Source organism: Phragmites australis, chromosome 9, assembly GCF_958298935.1.
Source record: "Phragmites australis chromosome 9, lpPhrAust1.1, whole genome shotgun sequence".
NCBI lineage: Eukaryota > Viridiplantae > Streptophyta > Magnoliopsida > Poales > Poaceae > Phragmites > Phragmites australis.
This window is the reverse complement of record NC_084929.1, coordinates 24,048,172-24,068,410: the sequence shown is the minus strand read 5'-3', so window position 1 is coordinate 24,068,410 and position 20,239 is coordinate 24,048,172. Positions and strand designations below refer to the sequence as shown.

The 20,239-nt window shown below is 43.1% G+C and overlaps 1 protein-coding gene across 2 annotated transcripts; it reads left to right on the top strand.

The window, feature by feature from the left end:
- Nucleotides 1-15,987: 15,987 nt before the first annotated feature.
- On the top strand, nt 15,988-19,072 carry LOC133928858 (cytochrome P450 734A1). 2 transcript variants are annotated; one of them, XR_009911533.1, is made up of 5 exons: nt 15,988-16,605; nt 17,189-17,430; nt 17,539-17,896; nt 18,005-18,646; nt 18,788-19,072. XR_009911533.1 is itself a non-coding variant. In XM_062375356.1 (4 exons), the coding sequence occupies exons 1-4, from the start codon at nt 16,096-16,098 to the stop codon at nt 18,419-18,421; spliced, it is 1,527 nt and encodes a 508-aa protein (XP_062231340.1). In that variant the 5' UTR covers nt 15,988-16,095; the 3' UTR covers nt 18,422-18,700. The 2 variants fall into 2 exon arrangements, 1 of the variants encoding a protein (XP_062231340.1); XM_062375356.1 differs by lacking the exon at nt 18,788-19,072 and having other exon boundaries at nt 18,005-18,700.
- Nucleotides 19,073-20,239: the final 1,167 nt, after the last annotated feature.

Genomic DNA, 20,239 nt, shown 5'->3' with positions numbered 1-20,239 from the left:
GATGCATCATCGTTAGGGATCTCTCGACCTACGTGATAGGCTAAGAATGGGGTCATCCAAGTCGGCTCGCATTCGAGTAGCACAAATTTCATGCCTGTGGGTTCTGCCTTGCTTACCTGGCCAGACTGCTGGTCGAGTTGGGCAGCGTATGTGCTGGAGACTATCAAGACAGACGATTTAAGGAGTTTCTCGATGAAGACTCCCACAGGTATTAGCGAACAAGAGGAAGTGAGCCTGGTGAGTTCATCGGTAGTGGATTTGTTGCGTCTCTGGATGTGCGTGACCTCCAGCCCTTTGAACTTTTGCTCAAGCTTTCGTACCTCATTCAGACAAGCCACCATGTTGTCATCCAGGCACTGGTACTCCTTTTGCACTTGGTTTACAACTAGCTGCGAGTCCCCTTTCATGAGTAGCCATCTTATTCCATGTGATGCAGCTATGCGAAGCCTGTTTACCAGTCTCTCGTACTCTGCATCATTGTTGGAAGCTTTAAAATCTAATTGAATGACGTACCTGAATTTGTCCCCCGTTGGAGACTTGAGTACAATGCCAGCCCCGGAGCCTTGAAGTGTGAGCAATCCATCGAAGAAAAGCGTCCAATGGTCCTTGACCATGCTTGGTTTTGTTTCTTCAATGTTTGTCCACTCAGCGATGAATTCTGCTAGTACTTCTGACTTAATGATTGTACGTGGTGTATAGCTCACATCAAACTCGTTGAGTTCGACCGCCCATTGCGTGATTCGTCCAGTTGCCTCTCTATTGCGAATGACATCCTTCAGCAGGTACTTCGTCACAATGTTGACCTTGTGCACTTAGAAATGTTGTCGTAGCTTCCAAGAATGTCACAAGGACTGCGTAGAGCAACTTTTGCACATGCGGGTATCGTAGCTTCGAATCGTGTAGGACTTCGCACATGTAGTAAACAGGTTTCTGGACCTTGGCTTTCTTATCAGGACATTCCCATTCGACCACTAGGAACATGCTTACAACTTATGGAGTAGCTACAATGTACAAAAAGAGCTCCTCTTTGTCATTAGGCGGGGTTATAATCAACAAAGACGATAAATACCCTTTTAAGTCTTGGAAAGCCTTCTCCGCTTCTTCCGTCCACTCGAACCAATCCTGTTTTTTCAGTAGCTTGAAGAAAGACATTCCTCGGTCACCCATCTTGGAGATAAATCAACTAAGGGCTGCCATGCATCCTGTCGATTTTTGAACTTCCTTTAGTGTTCAAGGTGACCGCATCCGGTTGAGAGCCGCTATTTTACACAGATTGGCCTCAATGCCTCGACTTGACACCAGGAAACCAAGAAGCTTGCTAGACAGAACACCGAACATGCACTTCTTGGGGTTGAGCATCATATGATACTTCCTGAGGTTGTTGAATATTTTCTTAAGGTCATCAAACAATGCATCTTTTATTTTAGATTTGACTACAACATCATCGACATAAGCTTTGACATTACGCCTAATCTGGGGTTGTAAAATTTTGAATACACCGTTGATAAGTAGCACTAGCATTTTTCTTCAAACCAAAGGGCATCTTTACATAGCAAAAATACCAAAGGGAGTAACAAAAACAATTTTTCCCTCATCCTCTACCCCATGCTAATTTGATGATACCCTAAATAGGCATCTAGAAAACACAGCAACACACAACCTACCGTAGAATCAACAATCTGGTTGATGCAAGGAAGGAGAAAAGGATCCTTTGGACAAGCTTTGTTGAGGTCGGTAAATTCGATGCACATTCTCCACTTGTTGTTGGTTTTCTTCACATGGAACGATTCGTGTGCCATGTAGGATGACAAACCTCTCGAATGAAGCTCACCTTAAGGAGTTTATCGACCTCCTCTTGGATGGCCTGCTTTCTATCCTCTTTGAATCTTTGCTGCTTCTACACCACTGGTTTGGTTCTGGTTTCCACAGCCAGTTGATGCTCGATCACCTCCCTAGGGACCCCAGGCATGTGAGACGGCTGCCATGCAAACACGTCTTGGTTATCTCGGAGGAAAGTGATAAGCTTGAGTTCCTATTTGGGGTCAAGTTAAGCCCCAATCCTGACCATCCTAGCTGGCTCAGACGGGTTGAGGGGCACTGCCCTAGTACCACTACCATCCTTCTTTTCCTTGGTGCTCTCGTCAGCCTCACCTTTGGTGGTGTCGTCAGACTTGGAAGTATCAGCAAGACTCAAGAGCTTGGAGTCATCGGCACTATCCTTGCTCCTGCCAGCGGCTTGACACTTCTAACGCTTAGACTCCATGTCTTTTGCTGCAGTCATCATTCGTCGGAAGTGCTCGACCATCTCCAAACTCTACTTATCGCACTTGATCGATGCGCGTTGATCTCCTTTGATAGTTATGACCCCTTTGAGACCTGCGATTTTGAGCGCTTGGTACTTATAATGTACCATGACCATGAACTTGCCTAGCATTGAGTGGTCTAGGATTACATTTTTGCCGTCTCAAAGTCCGTGACATCGAAGGTTAGCTTCTCAGTTTGGAAGTTGTTAGGCACACCGAATGTGAAAGGTAACTCAATCTGACCAAGTGGCATGGTCGATGAGTTTTGGGTAATACCATGGAAAGGCTCAACCCCTGCCTTGAGCTCCAACATGGGGATTCCCATCTTGTCTAAAGTCTTAGTGAAGATAAGGTTGAATGAACTACCCCGATTGACCAGGGTTCAAAAAACCTTGATGTTGAGGATAATAGGTTGGACCATGACCGGGTAATGACCTGGATGTGGAACTACGGCTGAGTGGTCAGCTTGATCGAAGGTAATCGAAACTTCTGACCACTTGAGGTATCGAGGAGGCCCAGTCGAGGCCAGGTTAACCTCCCTTTCGACCGCCTTCTACTGCCTCTTGGATTCGTACGTGGTGGATCCTTCGAAGATGTGTGCCAAGTTCTAACTAGCCCCACGGAAATCACGCTCATCCTCATTAGAGCCTAGCTTGGCCTATTTGCTATGATAGTCAGCGATAGAGACCTTAAGCTTCTCTTCAAGCCTTTTGTTGATAACCTAACACTCGTCAAAGTCGTGCTGGTTGGATCGATGAACTTGACACCACTTCCCGCCACCACGGCTCTAGCCCTTGTTGTCTCCGATGCTGCCTAACTTGTTCCTCTCGACCATGGCTACAAAGATGGGCCCATAGCTCCCCAAAATATTTCAACTAGCATCTCAATGAATAACTACAAGGGTTCAATTGTTTCAGCTGGTAATAATATGAAAAATCCTTCGTCTATTCTGCTTGGTGAATTTTATATTGATGTGAAGCATGGTGAGAAGGTGAAGGAGAAAAGTCTAGTTGTTGCTCCTAGTGTTTCACTGAGCAAGTTGATATTTAAAGGAATTAATCTGCTCGAGAGAGAAGAGGAAACCAAGAAAATATATTTGCATTGGCTCCATGCAGGTTGAGGTCAAGGAGGAGGCCCCAAATTGATGTGCTAGGCAGCATGGTTCAGTATCTAATCGGCCAGGATTATTTGTGCTAGCTTGACTTGCACAATGGCCGCATTATTTTATTCCTTCTTATGTGAGTCTAATTAGTCGAGTCCATTCTGTATATGTAATCTGGTCTTGTTCATGGTGCCTGCATGCACTTGTGTTAGACTCGGACTAGTGTCTGCGTGCACAAAAGATCTGTGAGTCATGTTTTGCTGGTTGCGGTCGAGTCTGACTTCATCGTGCTAGTCGAGTCCGAGCCTGGTTCAGAGCTGGTCGAGTCCGAGCCTGGTTCAGTGCTGGTCAAGTCCGAGCCTGGTTCAGGTAGAGTCTAGGGCCTACGTGCCATATATGTTTAGGGTCAGTGTCCTTTGTAATCATATTTGGATTATCGTGTGTTTCTGGTCGAGAGTTTGCTCTGAAGAACAGACAATATGATGATCCGCATCTTGAGTACTCTGCTAATCCTTCATTGGATTGTTTAAGTGTGTGATCAGGCTTTTGTGTCCTGGATGTGTCTTTGATCCCTGCATGGATCCCCTCTTCTGATCGTGTGTTGCTACTCACGGGTGGAAGAACTCATCTAGGGTTTGGATTACTTTCTGAGTAAGCCAGTTCCTTCACCTAGCTTTACTCCTGCTAGCGTTCATATATCTTGGTGCATGTGGATGCTAGTACAAATCAATCTGGTAGTAGTGTTTGCTCTTGTGCTTGCGGCTGCTAGGGTTTGTTGCTTGCTGTCCAATTGGAACAAAATTTAGAGATCACTTGTGTCTATCATTTAGTGTTGTGAAAGATTGGGACAAAATCAACCATCGTAGGCGTGTCCTCATCATTAGAGCAGTGACAAAATTTCTCCACGAGGGAGGGAATTTGGTAATGATGCTCCTAGCCACAAACTTGTTGGGTAAGTCACACTCTAGGAGTTCAAGTTCCTTTACAATGCACTATATCTCATGAGCCTACTTGACCACCGATCGATTATCGACCATCTTATAGCCATGATATTGCTTCATGACGTGCCTCCATCTAATGCACTAAATTTTGCATTCAGTGTATCCCACAACTCCTTTGCGTTATTTATGTGCATGTACACATCACAGAGATGATCAGTAAGGGTGCTTAGGACATATCCTACAAAGAGTATGTTGGCTTCCTTTAACTTTTTCTTCTCATCAGAGGAAAGAGTTCCTTTATGGCTGCCAGCAGCAACCCAGTAGCAGTTCATAGCAGTAAACCACAGAGTGGTTTTGACATACCATCTCTTAAAGTGCACACCGATAAACTTGTTTGAACTCAATGAATCGGCAAAACCAACCATCGTTAAATCAAAGTGCCTACAAATAAGATTTTTGGATTGTTGGATAAAATATCACTTTTAGATTTAATTTAAATCAATTCCTGATATAAGATCAACAAGAACAGATGCAGATAATTAATATCGAGTAGATTCAACTAACTCCGACGAGCCTCGACTAGATACTAGAGTAGGATTTTGACTAGCTCTGACAGGCCTTGACTATATTTGACTATCACTCGAGTAGGGTTTGACTAAGTCTGACATGTCTCGACTAAATACTCGAGCAGTATTTCAACTAACCCCAAAGAGCCTCAACTAGATACACCAGCAAAATTTCGACTAGGTATCTAATATAGATTGCAATGTACGTACCCGATTTTGATGTGAGATGCAAAGACTCCCGTGATGTCGATGCAGTAGGCGATGACAAAGATGAAGTAGTCGAAGTTGATCTAAATGAATTAGCCGAAGTAGATTGTGAGCAGTCGCGCTGAGCGCTTCTCAAAAACCTTATTCGCCCTCTCCCGATGTAGGATCCCAAAAGCAACAGGTTCCAAAGACCTGGTCTCCCGTTTGTTGGTGCACACCGGCGCAGCAGGATGGAGTAGACTACGTGCGATACGCAACAGAGAGAAATTGGCTAAACCATAATTGCGTATATGCGTCTCTTCTTTGTGGTGACGGCTGACAGATATATATAGAGGGAGGATCGAGCGGTTGAGACGCGTCACGATAGGACTCAGTTATGCGCCACGATCGAGCTCTTAACTGACACGGTTTCTATATATTTATCTATTTGTCCACGCAATAAAAAGAATAAAACTGTAAAAGGAGATTGTATCCGCGCAAGCAACTTGATGAGGACATCACTCCCTCGGATACATACAATGATCCTCCATTGAACTTTCAAGGTCCAATCACAAGGGCTCGCGCACGACAATTAAATTTAGAGGTGAGCTCGTTCCTAAGCAACTCTTTATATAATTTTGAGAATAGATTACTACCTAATGATTATGTGTTGCTTAGGAATCATGGAGAGGACAAGGAGACACATAGAGGAAGGCTTGGAGGCGTGGAGGAGCAGCTAGGACGTCCAACAACAGCAGGAGGTCCAGTCCAACTCGAGTCCGAATCAGCCTCGACCTCCAGGACCAGCGAGCAGTAAAACGGACACCCAGGACGCATCCGGACTCCGTTTTCGACGATTCACATATGGTTGGAAAGATAATTTCATAAGGAAACCAATGGCGTTGGTTTGAGGTCCAAATTCCTTCTGAGTCAACGGGAAACGTAGTAACAAGTCAGCATCCAGAATCTGTCCCGGTGCTGCGTCACCGTTTTTGGTCCGTTGGGCCATGTATCGTGTTGGAGTCCATTAGGGACGCGTTCAGGGGTCCTTGGCCGACCCTAATCCTTTATATACAGTAGCCGCCGCCCTAATTAGGGTTGAGTTTTGCTTAGATTATTCTGTCAAGAACAGTTTCGCCGTTTCGTCGGTTTGTGAGACCCCAACTCGTGAGATTAATCATTCATCTGCAATTTGGTTGCATTCTTCCTTGTTCTTGCTTGTGTTCTTCGATTCGCAGGCAAGGATTTTAGCCTTCTTGGCGAGGTCAACCGTGCAACGCCGGTTGATAACCAGAGGAGACGTGGTGCTGCGATTGCGGGGTTTCGGATCGTGTTGTTCGGAAGCCGGATCGACTTGTGTCTCGTTTCCACCAAATCGAGAGTTACCAGAACCTTTTGGAAGATCGGGAACCCTTGTTCATATTAAGTGGTATCAGAGCTTCAGGTTTACCATCAGGTTCATATCTACCCTTAGTTTTGAGTGTTTTCGCCTTCGTTCCATAGTCCACTGCCATATCGTTTTTTTTCCTGTCCTACAACCCTTCCGCGCCTTTAGCTTTTGCATATTTCAGTTTCAGAGTTCGTCGTGTTGAGTTTGTGTCCTGGTCAAGGTCTTGTTGCTGGTTAGGTCGTGTTAGAGTCCAGTTCGTGTATTTTTCCCCACCGTTTCCATCAAACCCTAGCCTCCGTCGCATATTTTCCCCACTTTCTTCCCATTTTGTCCTCTAATTCGGAGTCGTTTCTCAAATCGGGCATAACTTTCGCGTACGAACTCCGTTTTCAGAAAAGTCACAGAGTTTTTCGCATCAAAACGGCATTTCGGATCCGTTCGTCCCCCGCTTTGCGGGGTTCGGCGAAATCAGAATTCCCAAATTCGCCTCCGAAGTTTGAGTTTTCAATTTCCAAATATTTTTCTCATTTTCCGGCTTAACTTCAGAAAATTCTACAGGTCACGTCTTTCACTTGTTTAAGCTCAAATTTTCTGTGGTTCCCTCTTGTGTGCTCCTAAGTGAAAAAAAATATCAAAAAAATAAAAAGAAAAGGTCGAATTTTCCCAAAAAAACAACGACAACCCAAAAAAATAGAAAAAAGAGAGGGGCAAAAGAGGAACAATATCTAGAGGAGCACATAGAGAAGGGCCAAGTGAGCTGTGTTAGCGTGTGCTATTTAGTTCTTTGTTTCTGTTGCTCTTGCTATCCATCATACTTGTTTCTCCACCTTGTTTATCACACATATTTGGTACTTGCAACACTTTAGGCCAGCAACGAGAACAAGTACTTGGGACTATAATTCAGCATTACTATCTGTTTCTGATTTGTGTTCCACATATACATATTTGTTCTCTTTGTGTGCCTTCCAAGCTCCACAGATTCTTCTGGACAGCACTGGTTTGCATCCCTGCAATCGCTCGCACGCCTTCCAGGTATCCTTTGCTTTGCTGGTAAGAACCCTGGTAAGAGCTTGGTAAGGTGTCTACCTTTGCTGATCTTGATTGAGAGGCACCACTCCACCTTTGTAGTACGATTATTAGGGATAACCTTCACTGTTTGTTGTTGTGTTTGTTTCCACAATATCAGTTGAAGGAGATAAAACGCCAAAGGACTTCAAGGAGTGTGTCAGCCAAGAGCAGCTACAAGCTGTTGTAGACAATGCTCAGAAGGAGATGAAGGAGACAGTCATCAAGGCTGTCACTGAAGCGATAATTGAGATGAAACTCGCAAACGCGGTTGAGCGGGTGGACAAACGGTTATCCGAGCTCACCGACAGGGTAAATGCGTTGGAAAACCGTCCTGTGCACAACGAAGATGTGAATGGAAGCAACACCGGTGATGAGTTGTATGATGACGATGTTAATGTTGATCCAGCGGCGACATTGCAAAACAGATTACGGCGTCGTCTTCGCACTAACACCACAGGTATGGGTGGCGTTCCACATCACCACCACCATCGAGGTATGTATAATCGAGCTCCTGAAGATCCTTATGCTAAGGTTAAATTTACTATACCTTCTTTTTCGGGACATTATGATGCTGAGGGATATCTTGATTGGGAGATGACAGTAGAGCAAAAATTTAGTGCCCACCAAGTACCTGAACAACATAGAGTTAGACAAGCCACTAGTGAGTTTAAAGATTTTGCTATTATTTGGTGGACTGGTTTAGCTGCAGATGGTGCCACACCTCGTACATGGGAAGAGCTTAAGGTTGCTATGCGTGATAGATTTGTTCCCCCATCTTATCATAGAGACCTGCGTAAGAAATTGATGCGCTTAGAACAGGGAGATAAATCTGTGCAGGATTATTATGGTGAGCTTCAAAAGGGCTTGATGCGTTGTGGCATAGTAGAGGGAAATGAAGATTCTATTTGTCGATTTTATTCGGGTTTGAGACGTGAAATCCAGGATATTATTGATTATAAAGAATTTAACAATGTTAACCAGTTGTTTCAGTTTGCTATGCTTGCAGAGAAGGAGTTGCAGGGGCGTGAGCAGCAGGGCAAGTACAAGGCCAGCACCACATACACGCCGCGCACAGGACCATCCTTTGGGCTGTCCAAACCATCCACTTACAGGGCTCCCTCACCAGCGAGCAAGCAACAAGCAGCTACGGCACCAAATCCGGTCACTACACGACCTTCAGGCTCAGGTAAAAATTCTGTTTTGCAGGGACCTTCCAAGAGTGCTTCCTCTGTTGCATCAACGGGACGCACCTCTGGCATTCAGTGCCGTCGCTGCCATGGATTCGGTCATGTGCAGAAGGATTGCCCAAGTCAGCGGGCATACATTGCAACGGAAGATGGGTACATCAGCGCCTCTGACATTGAGGAAGAAGAAGAAGAAGAACTAGTTGTTGAGGAGAGCAACGAAATCTTGGGCAGTGATGACACAGCGACCTATAGGAGCATCATTGTGCAGCGGGCGCTCAGCACAAAGGTACAACAACCAGAGAAGCTGCAACGCCATAACTTGTTCCAGATTTTCTTCGTCATCCAAAATCGGCGAGCACGTGTCATCATCGATGGAGGTAGTTGTAATAATTTGGTGAGTTCAGATTTGGTCAAGAAGCTTGGCTTGACCACACGCCAACATCCCCACCCATATAACCTTCAGTGGTTTAATGATGCTGGAAAAGCTAAGGTAACACAAACTTGCAGAGTTTCTTTTTCCATTGGTTCCTATGCTGATTATGATGACTGTGATGTGGTACCTATGGAAGCTTGCTCACTTTTATTGGGTCGACCTTGGGAATTTGATAATGATGCTATACACCATGGTAGAAGTAATACATATACTTTTATGCATAAAGGAAAGAAAATTACTTTGGTTCCTATGACCCCTGCTGAAATTGTACAAGCTGATAAAGAACGAGCTGCTAATTTGCGTGATACTAAATCTGAAAATCAGCAAGTTGCTAATTCTCTTTACCCACCTAAAAAGGATAAGTCTGCACCTAGTTCTAAGGTAGAGGGCATAAAATTGAAGGGTGGTGTTATGCTTGCACTAAAAAGTGACCTTGCTGAAATTTCTAACAATGATATTTGCTACACCTTGGTTTGCAAACGAGTTTTGTATTCGCTTGATGATGTTATTAGTTCGATACCTCCTGCTGCCACTAACCTTTTGCAGGAGTATGAGGATGTTTTCCCAGCTGAGATACCCCCGGGACTGCCACCTATGAGAGGGATAGAGCATCAAATCGATTTGATCCCGGGAGCAACATTGCCAAATCGTGCTGCGTATCGAGCCAATCCCGAGGAGACTAATGAAATTCAGCGGCAAGTCCAAGAGCTTTTGGACCGCGGGTATGTACGTGAGAGCCTTAGTCCTTGTGCTGCTCCTGTGATTTTGGTTCCTAAGAAAGATGGTACTTGGCGTATGTGTGTTGATTGTAGAGCCATCAATAACATTACTATTCGATATCGCCATCCTATTCCTAGACTTGATGATATGCTTGATGAGTTGTGTGGCTCTGTAATTTTTACAAAGATCGACTTGCGTAGTGGTTACCACCAAATTAGAATGAAACTTGGAGATGAATGGAAAACAGCTTTCAAAACTAAATTCGGATTATATGAGTGGTTAGTAATGCCTTTTGGTTTAACTAATGCACCTAGCACTTTCATGCGTTTGATGAATGAGGTTTTAAGAGCTTTTATTGGACGATTTGTGGTGGTTTACTTTGATGATATATTGATTTATAGCAAGTCTTTGGATGAACATATGGATCACTTACGTGCTGTTTTTAATGCTTTACGTGATGCACGTTTATTTGGTAACCTTGAGAAGTGCATCTTTTGCACGGATCGAGTCTCTTTTCTTGGCTATGTTATTACTCCACAGGGAATTGAGGTGGATGAGATGAAAATTGAAGCCATAAAGAGTTGGCCGGTGCCCTAAACCATCAAACAGGTGAGAAGTTTTCTTGGACTTGCAGGTTTTTATCGTCGTTTCGTGAAGGATTTCAGCGCCATTGCTGCCCCCTTACATGAGTTGACAAAGAAAGGTGTGGTGTTCCATTGGGGTAAGGCACAAGAGGAGTCCTTTGACACTTTGAAGGACAAGCTTACGCACGCGCCATTGCTGCAACTTCCAAATTTTGGTAAGACCTTTGAGCTAGAATGTGATGCTAGTGGAGTTGGCATTAGAGGTGTTTTGATGCAAGAAGGTAAGCCCGTTGCATACTTTAGTGAAAAAATTGCATGGCCCTATTCTTAATTACTCTACGTATGATAAGGAATTGTATGCACTTGTACGTTCTTTAGAGACGTGGCGTCATTATTTGTGGCCTAAAGAATTTGTTATACATTCAGATCATGAATCGCTTAAGTATCTTCGTTCTCAACATAATCTGAATCGTAGACATGCTAAGTGGGTTGAATTTATTGAATCTTTTCCTTATGTTATCAAACACAAGAAAGGGAAGGATAATATAATTGCTGATGCTTTGTCTAGACGATATGCTTTGTTGTCCCAACTTGATTATAGAATTTTTGGACTTGACTCAATAAAAGAACAATATGTGCTTGATCCTGATTTTAAAGATGTATTGCTGAACTGTAAAGAGGGACGTACGTGGAACAAGTTTGTGATCAATGATGGATTTGTGTTTAGAGCTAACCGTCTATGCATTCCAGTTGGTTCCGTTCGTCTTTTGTTGTTGCAGGAAGCACATGGAGGAGGATTGATGGGACATTTTGGTGCTAAGAAGACGGAGGATATGTTGGCCACACATTTCTTTTGGCCAAAGATGAGGAGAGATGTTGAGCGGTTCGTGGCACGCTGTACCACATGTCAAAAGGCTAAGTCTCGTTTGAATCCACATGGTTTGTATATGCCTCTTCCTGTTCCTTCTATTCCTTGGGCAGATATTTCGATGGACTTTGTTTTGGGATTGCCTAGGACTAAGAGGGGGAGGGATAGCATTTTTGTTGTTGTGGATCGTTTTTCTAAGATGACACATTTTATACCTTGTCATAAAAGTGATGATGCCGTTTATATTGCTGACCTCTTTTTCAAAGAGATTGTTCGCTTGCATGGTATGCCTTCTACTATTGTTTCAGATCGCGACGCTAAATTTTTGAGTCACTTTTGGCGCACTCTATGGAATAAGTTGGGTACAAAACTATTATTTTCTACTACTTGCCACCCACAAACTGATAGCCAAACGGAGGTAGTGAACCGCACTTTGGGTACCATGTTGAGAGCTATTTTGAAGAAAAATTTGAAGATGTGGGAAGAATGTTTGCCCCACGTGGAGTTTGCTTATAATCGGGCAACACATTCTACCACCAAGGTAAGTCCTTTTCAGGTAGTGTATGGTTTTACCCCTCGCGCTCATATTGATCTTTTGCCTTTACCTACCACTGAAAGAACACATAGTGATGCTAGTGCATGTGCTGATTTTATTCATAAGTTGCATGAAACAACTAAAATAAATATCGAAAAGATGAATGAAAAGTATAGAATTGCTGGTAGTGAAGGTAGGAAAGAAGTCAAACTTGAACCGGGTGATTTAGTGTGGTTACATTTAAGAAAAGATAGGTTTCCAGAGCTGCGTAAGTCTAAATTAATGCCAAGAGCTGCTGGTCCTTATAAGATAATTGAGAAAATAAATGATAATGCATATAAACTTGAGTTACCACCAGAGTTCGGGGTTAGTCCTTCTTTTAACATTGCAGATTTGAAACCTTACTTGGGAGCCGATGATGAGCTTGAGTCGAGGACGACTCCAATTCAAGAGGGGGAGGATGATGAGGACATCACTCCCTCGGATATATACAATGATCCTCCATTGAACTTTCAAGATCCAATCACAAGGGCTCGCGCACGACAATTAAATTTAGAGGTGAGCTCGTTCCTAAGCAACTCTTTATATAATTTTGAGAATAGATTACTACCTAATGATTATGTGTTGCTTAGGAATCATGGAGAGGACAAGGAGACACATAGAGGAAGGCTTGGAGGCGTGGAGGAGCAGCTAGGACGTCCAACAACAGCAGGAGATCCAGTCCAACTCGAGTCCGAATCAGCCTCGACCTCCAGGACCAGCGAGCAGTAAAACGGACGCCCAGGACGCATCCGGACTCCGTTTTCTACGATTCACATATGGTTGGAAAGATAATTTCATAAGGAAACCAATGGCGTTGGTTTGAGGTCCAAATTCCTTCTGAGTCAACGGAAAACGTCGTAACAAGTCAGCGTCCAGAATCTGTCCCGGTGCTGCGTCACCGTTTTTGGTCCGTTGGGCCATGTATCGTGTTGGAGTCCATTAGGGACGCGTCCAGGGGTCCTTGGCCGACCCTAATCCTTTATATACAGTAGCCGCCGCCCTAATTAGGGTTGGGTTTTGCTTAGATTATTCTGTCAAGAACAGTTTCGCCGTTTCGTCGGTTTGTGAGACTCTAACTCGTGAGATTAATCATTCATCTGCAATTTGGTTGCATTCTTCCTTGTTCTTGCTTGTGTTCTTCGATTCGCAGGCAAGGATTTTAGCCTTCTTGGCGAGGTCAACCGTGCAACGCCGGTTGATAACCAGAGGAGACGTGGTGCTGCGATTGCGGGGTTTCGGATCGTGTTGTTCGGAAGCCGGATCGACTTGTGTCTCGTTTCCACCAAATCGAGAGTTACCAGAACCTTTCGAAAGATCGGGAACCCTTGTTCATATTACAACTGAACCTGATTTCGGCAAACCTCACGTAGGTGCTGCGCGTCTGCGCCCTCCGCCCCTGCCCCAGCCATGGTTTAGCGAGGCGAGCGAGCGTACGCATATGTTCTCTAATCATCTTATCTACACATGCTAAATGGGAAAATAAGAAAATCCCTTTTAAATTGGTCTTTCTTCACCTTCACTAATAAAATAGAACTAAAAGATATATAACCACCTCCACATAGTTAAACATTTAAGATTTATTTAAAATTACTCAAATATAATAGATCAAACATATATATTCTACCATTACATACATGAATTTACAGGTCTTCGTGGTCCATCAACCAATGACATTGAATTCAATCGCAATGCCCCCGTCAGAAGCATTAGCGGCTCTTGGTGTTGTTGTGGGCTCCGGCCTCCAGAGGGCACACATTCTTATGTCTTTTGGTAGCCCCTGTGCTTGCGTACATAATTTGATTCCAGAAAAAGAATTTGAAAATTGTTGTCCATATTTAGGTAGTGTCCTCTTTCTTTCAACAAGCAGTTTAACGATGGTTGACGCTCACAGGGCTTGCAAAAGATTGAGACTTCTTGATAAGATTAAAATCTTTATTTAAGGCCCTCTTTTTACATGCGTACAAAGGATGTTCTGTAATTGATATTGTTCAAGTGACTGCCTCCGTAACATTTTATTTTGTTTATTGTCACGAAGATAATTGATTTAATGAAACATTAAAATGTTGGTTTATCATTAAAGGTTTCTATTATTTTGGTGTTGACCTTCATATGTCATTGGGGGGAACAGAGTAACTGCAACCGGATAAACAAGACATCACAAAAATGAGATAGTTTGGAAGGAAGAGCGAGAAGATTGGAGCAACACGAGCATTTAGATCATCAAGGGTTTATATATTGGTTTTTATATTAGTATAGATATTATATTAGTATAGATACATATATAGATCTGATATGTAAGACATGCTAGGAACCCTGTATGTGGTTTGCAATGCAATTGACAAATCTATGTTGTAACATAATTTGGATATTGTTTACCAAATCTTTAGGTTGCTTAGTGCAATGGAAGCCACTTATTATTTTGTGAGTTTTTTTTCTATCGGCACGGCGGGCTGGACACATGGATATGCTTAATATATTGAGTTATTTGGATTTATAATTATTTTTTGAAGTTCTACATCTAAGATTCTAGCCGGACCGCAAATTGATTTCATTAGTGGTGTTATTTGGAATGTACAGCACCTGTTGCAACATTATATAGTTTATTTTGTTAGCAATATGTGTTTAAGAGGCTGATTCAACAGCGTCACCGGGTGTGCCCCAGCACAAAAAGAATTTGAGATTTAAACTGAGGGTATATGTAGTTAGGCAAAATTTTCAGTAAAAATCATGATGTACACAGGGTTCAAAAAACCGTCGGTAACCGCTCAAAAATCGCGGTTACCGACCTTCCCGGTCCGGTCCGATTTCAAAAACCGCTCGGTAACCGAAATTTGAATTCAAAAAATTCGAAAAAATAAAAAAATTCAAAAAAAATTCAAAAAAATCTTAAAAAAAACTAGACACAATTCTAAGAACTTCTGTGAAAACAATGTTCAAAAATAATGTCGTTTGCATCATATTCTATAGGGAGAAAGTTTGAAAAAAATGAAAAAAATTGAAGCGTGCGACTCAATTATTAACTCACGTTAAGGAAAAGTGTAACATGCAAACACATATTTTTCTTGTATAAAACGTATTTTAAGAGAACCTTTAAAATTGATTTCACTTTATTTAGAGTTTTATTAAATTCTCTATGATTTTTACAAAGTTCACAAGCATAAAGTGAATATGTTAAGAAAAATCAATGTAATTAATTTTTTCATGTCTACTATTATTTTTTATACGTAAATCATAATATAAATAAGCTAATGAAAGTGGTTTCACTAATTTTTAAGGTGTGATGGGTCAGTTATGAATTAATCTAGTCGCAACACATTTAAACAATCATGCATGTTACAATACCTAATTCATGAGTTCATATATTTTTAAAAGATATAGGATCATGTAAGAAGACTAACAAAATTAGTTTCATGATTTTTGGATTAGCAAAGAGTAAACTATGCATTTACCTTGGTTTAACAAATAAAATTTCTCACAGAAAATTTTGAACTTTTTTATGAGTATAAATACTTTTATCATGTAGATCATGTTACAAGGAAGCCAACAAAATTTGTTTCACTTGATTTGAAGCTCGGATGAATTAGTTATTGATTTTACAAGATTGAACCATTTTTTAGTTTTTTGTTGAACTGCGCTGAAATTCGATAAAACCGCTCGATAAATCGAGAAAACCGAGCGGTTACCGAGCCAAACCGCTCGGTAACCGACCGAATCAAAAATGCGAGAAAATCGCTCGGTAACCGACCCAAACCGCTCGGTAACCGACCCAAACCGTTCGGTTACCGAGAGGGCAAAAACATGATTTTTTTGTAAAAATTTAAAATTTGCCGAATAAATTTTCTCCGAATTTTTTTAAATTTTTGACCGGTAATCGCGGTTACCGCGGTTTTTCGGTTACCGCCGGAGGCCGGTAACCGACCTCCGGTCGGTAACGCGAACCATGGATGTACACAGCTTTAAATCCAGGCTTATGTTAGACCCATGGATTCCACGCGACAATGACGGATGGCTATGCCCTACCTCCTCTGTTCTAAAAATATTCAGAAAACGTAGCAGATCCACGGGCAAAAATGTCAAAAACAATGGCTCCCTTGTCCGAGATAGTCAACGCCCTGCTTCTCATTCATCGGGCCGATTCCCCCAGTCTCAGTCCCCGCAGAGTAGCAAGCAATGGCCGCCCTCTTCTCCACCCTCCTCTTGGCCGCGCTCTTCGCCGTCGTCCCGTGGGTGCTCCGCCTGTTCCACTCCTTCCTGTGGGTCCCGCGCCGCTTGGAGCGCCGCTTCCGGAGGCAGGGTATCCGGGGGCCCCCGCGCAGCCTGCTCTCCGGCAACGCGGCCGACTACCGCGCCATGCTGGCCGCCGCCCGGTCCGCGCCCCTCGCCTCCTTCCACCACTCCATCGTCGCCCGCGCCACGCCGCAGTACCGCGATTGGCCCGCGCGCTACGGCCGGCCGTTCGTGTACTGGTTTGGGCTCCGCCCGCGGCTAGTGCTCTCCGACCCGGAGCTCGTGAAGGCCGTGCTGACCGACTCCACGGGGGCCTTTGATAAGGCTGGTTCTGGCGGCAACAACCCGCTTGCCCGGCAGCTCATCGGCGAGGGGCTGGTGGGGCTCTCCGGGGAGAAGTGGGCACGCCACCGCCGCGTGATTGCGCCGGCGTTCAACATGGAGAGAGTCAAGGTGAGGCGGCGTTTCTTGAGTTTGATCTCTAACAGCCATAGTGTGCATAAAGACTGGAAACAAGATCCTCGTGTGTATATGTCTTGCTAAAATCTTGTAATAATCTAACATGGTGTGTCTTATGTGAAACCAGCGTTCTGTTTAATCATTTGTGGAACTGCCAAGTCTGTAGTGTTAATCAAGACAACATGTAGAGCAGTTCTGAAAATGTTATTCTTTCCAGTAACTGCAATGTTGATATCCCTTTGATGTGACAGTTGTAGAACTTAGCTTGATTTTAAATACACAAATAATCTAATATTGATTTGTTATTATTTGTTAAAGATCCATCTTTTCTCATGACAAGTTAGTATTATATACAGTATATGCATATCTTAGCTAGCTGACTTGAACTATTAACTTCCAAGACCTAGCTGTCATTCTAGCATTTGTGGAGATTTCCATTTCAAATGCAAAGATTATTTCTGTGGTCGGTGTTTCTTCTTTCTGATTAATATGGTTATCTGATGAACAGTTTGTGCTCTAGGCAATGCAACTAATCAAATATGGCTGGCCACTAAACTTGAATATTTATTCCTTGTAGGCTTGGATTCCAGAAATAGCAGCTACCACCTCATCCGTGCTGGATAAATGGGAGGTTCAAGGTGAACGCACTGAGTTTGAGATCGATGTCCATAAAGGATTCCACACTTTGAGTGCAGATGTGATTTCCTGTGTGGCATTTGGAAGTAGCTATGAGGAGGGAAAACGAATTTTTCAATTGCAAGAGGAACAGATGAAACTTGCTCTTCTTGCAATAAGGACTGTTTATATTCCTGGCTTCAGGTGAGATTGCCTCTTTCCGTTGCATGTTTGGAACCCATGCTCTTCAAATGTCACTGTCGGGGGGGGGGGGGGCATACACACATCAATATATGACCTTTTTTCCCATAGGTTTGTACCAACAAAGAAGAACCGAACAAGGCAGAGCTTAAACCAGGAAATCCGAAGTTCGATGCGCAAATTGATCGAGATCAATGGAAGGAAGTGTGAGGATTCCAAAAATTTGCTCGGGTTAATGCTATCAGCCAGTAAAGCTGGTAGCGAATTTAAAATGGGAATTGAAGAGATAATTGATGAGTGCAAGACATTCTACTTTGCTGGGAAGGAAACAACAGCTAACTTGTTGACATGGGCAACACTTCTTCTTGCATTGCATCAAGAGTGGCAAGAAAAGGCCCGCAATGAAGTTCTCCAAGTGTGCGGAAAGTACGAGCACCCTAGCGCGGAAAACCTTAGCAATCTCAAAATTGTGAGCCTATTTATTTGAAAGTTTAATACGTTTCTTTCATATAATTTTTATGCTATATCCGTGCTTAAATATAATGAGTAATACTTTGTAATGTTGGCATGAGATCAGGTAACTATGGTGTTAAAAGAAACCCTCAGGCTGTATCCTCCAGCTGTGTTTATCAATAGGACTGCTACTAAGGATGTCAAGCTGGGTAAACTAGACATTCCAGCTAGCACGCGGCTTGACTTCCCTATTATCGACATTCACCATGACTTGGATGTCTGGGGCTCCGATGCAGAGGAGTTTAATCCATCAAGGTTTGCAGATGGCAAGAGCTATCACCTTGGTGCGTACTTCCCCTTTGGGATCGGCCCTACAATATGCGTTGGCCAGAATCTTGCAATGGTTGAGGCCAAGGTGGCACTTGCAATGACCCTTCAGCGATTTGTGTTTGCTGTCTCGCCATCCTACGTTCATGCACCAATGCTGGTGTTCACCCTCCAACCCCAGTATGGTGCTCAAATAATTGTTCACAAGATCTGAGTCTTCCATGTGGCAACTAATTGGGCTTATGTATCTTTGTGAGTAGTGTCTGAACGAGCCAAAGAGGCTTCTACGTGTTTCAATCTAGTCTTTGAAAAACTTGTATGAACTTAATCTGTACAGGAATTTGCTAAAGGCTACTATCAACTGTTATGCTGATAGCATAGAGTATTTGTCTTGTACAAAAACCAATCGGAACCTGCATCAGTATACCGAAAACAAGATGTATGTAACTGTGAACCTCCTTATCGTGCTTTAATTTTCTATATTTTTTTATTATCTACTTTGGTTAGAATGCTGAAGTTGTTGCTTCTATATGTTCGTCCATTCCTTGCCCATTGATAAGTCTTCTGATTATCCTTGCAGTTTGTGCATGTCGAAATTGTGAATGATCAGATCCAATCCCAACGAGGTTCTGGGTTACACATAGGATCATCACCTATGGCATTTTCAGAGGTAAAGGATCGATTGCGCAAACAAAAAAGAAGCAATCAGAGAGGATGAATGATTGCGAAATCTAAATTTTAATTCACCTTAATCAAAAATTCAATTTAATCTTGTATTTAGTTCGGGACAGACTGCTAACATGTCACTAAATACGATGTATAGAAAGATTTTGAGAAACTAAGTTGAAATATGTCTCGGTTTGCATGTGATGAGTCATTGACAATGTTGGATTTGAAATGATTTTGGTTGGCATGAGCTTGTTTGGGTGTGATCTTGTTTGTGGCTAACTAAAGTTTGAATTAAAGCAGACTGTTTCAGAGTTCAGAAAATTATGTCTCACCGGAACATCCAGTGTATGAGTATTTGATCATACCGGATAGTCTAGTGTTATAGTGAAGTGAGCACTGGAGCATTTTCAGTGCTGAAGCAGGAATGAAAGTAAATACCAGATGATCCAGTGATAGACTTTAAGTGCACCGGATTATTTTTTGCAGAGAGGAGATTTTTAGCTCAAAGTTTGATTATGTACGCCGGATAGTCCGGTGCTAAGTTTGTAAACACCGGAGAATGTGTCAAACCTTTTGTTGTAGAGAGGTTGCAGAAGGGTGGTTTGGTGGATTGACACACGCCGGATTATCCTGTGACGAACATGAGATCACTGGAAGCTTTTTCACCGGACCTTTTCTTGCAGAGAGAAAATTTTTTCTGGAACGGATAGTGTTACACTCACCGGATGGTCCGATGTTCAGGAGCAGAGCACACCAGAACATCCGGTATTCACGTTTTCTGCAGGATGGCTCTGAGTTGTTTTTTTTATTTTGTGATAATCTAGAGATATTTTGGAGTGTAGAGAAATATGTTTACTTGTTTCAAGGTGTGCAGGTGACGGATGGAACTTGGCGGTCAATGATGGGTGATCGGGGCTAAGCGGGTGCTTGATGTCAGACGATCAAGGAGGGTCGGACGGAGTCAAGTGTAATCCTAGCTGTACACATGAATGTCAAGCAAAATATGAAATGGAGGATGAAGATGACGTGTTGACACAATCAAGCGAAGGAGATGTCGGTGCAAGTGACAAGACAGCTTGATGGATCAGGAGCGGGAGAGACTTGTCGGCGGTCAAGATCGCAAGACGGACGATACGTGTCATCATTAGAGTGCTTGCTTTAGGTGAAAGCAAGTGGCGGCTAGTCACGCTTTGAGAAGCATACTAGGGTTTTTCTGTTTGGCCTCAAAACCATGGGAGGACTGAATGAGTACGTGGTATCATCATAAAGCTTGCGTTGAGGCGAAGTCAAGTCATGAAGGGACCGAGGCCATCTGATGAATAAAGAAGAAAATGGACTAAAATGCTCTTGGTGGTAGGTAAGA

What these genes read in the sequence shown, in the direction of transcription:
- LOC133928858 (XM_062375356.1), top strand. Translation starts at nt 16,096, where the DNA reads ATGGCCGCCCTCTTCTCCACCCTCCTCTTGGCCGCGCTCTTCGCCGTC. An exon ending in TCAACATGGAGAGAGTCAAG is followed by an intron (nt 16,606 to 17,188) that starts GTGAGGCGGCGT and finishes TATTCCTTGTAG; the next exon opens with GCTTGGATTCCAGAAATAGC. An exon ending in GTTTATATTCCTGGCTTCAG is followed by an intron (nt 17,431 to 17,538) that starts GTGAGATTGCCT and finishes TTTTTCCCATAG; the next exon opens with GTTTGTACCAACAAAGAAGA.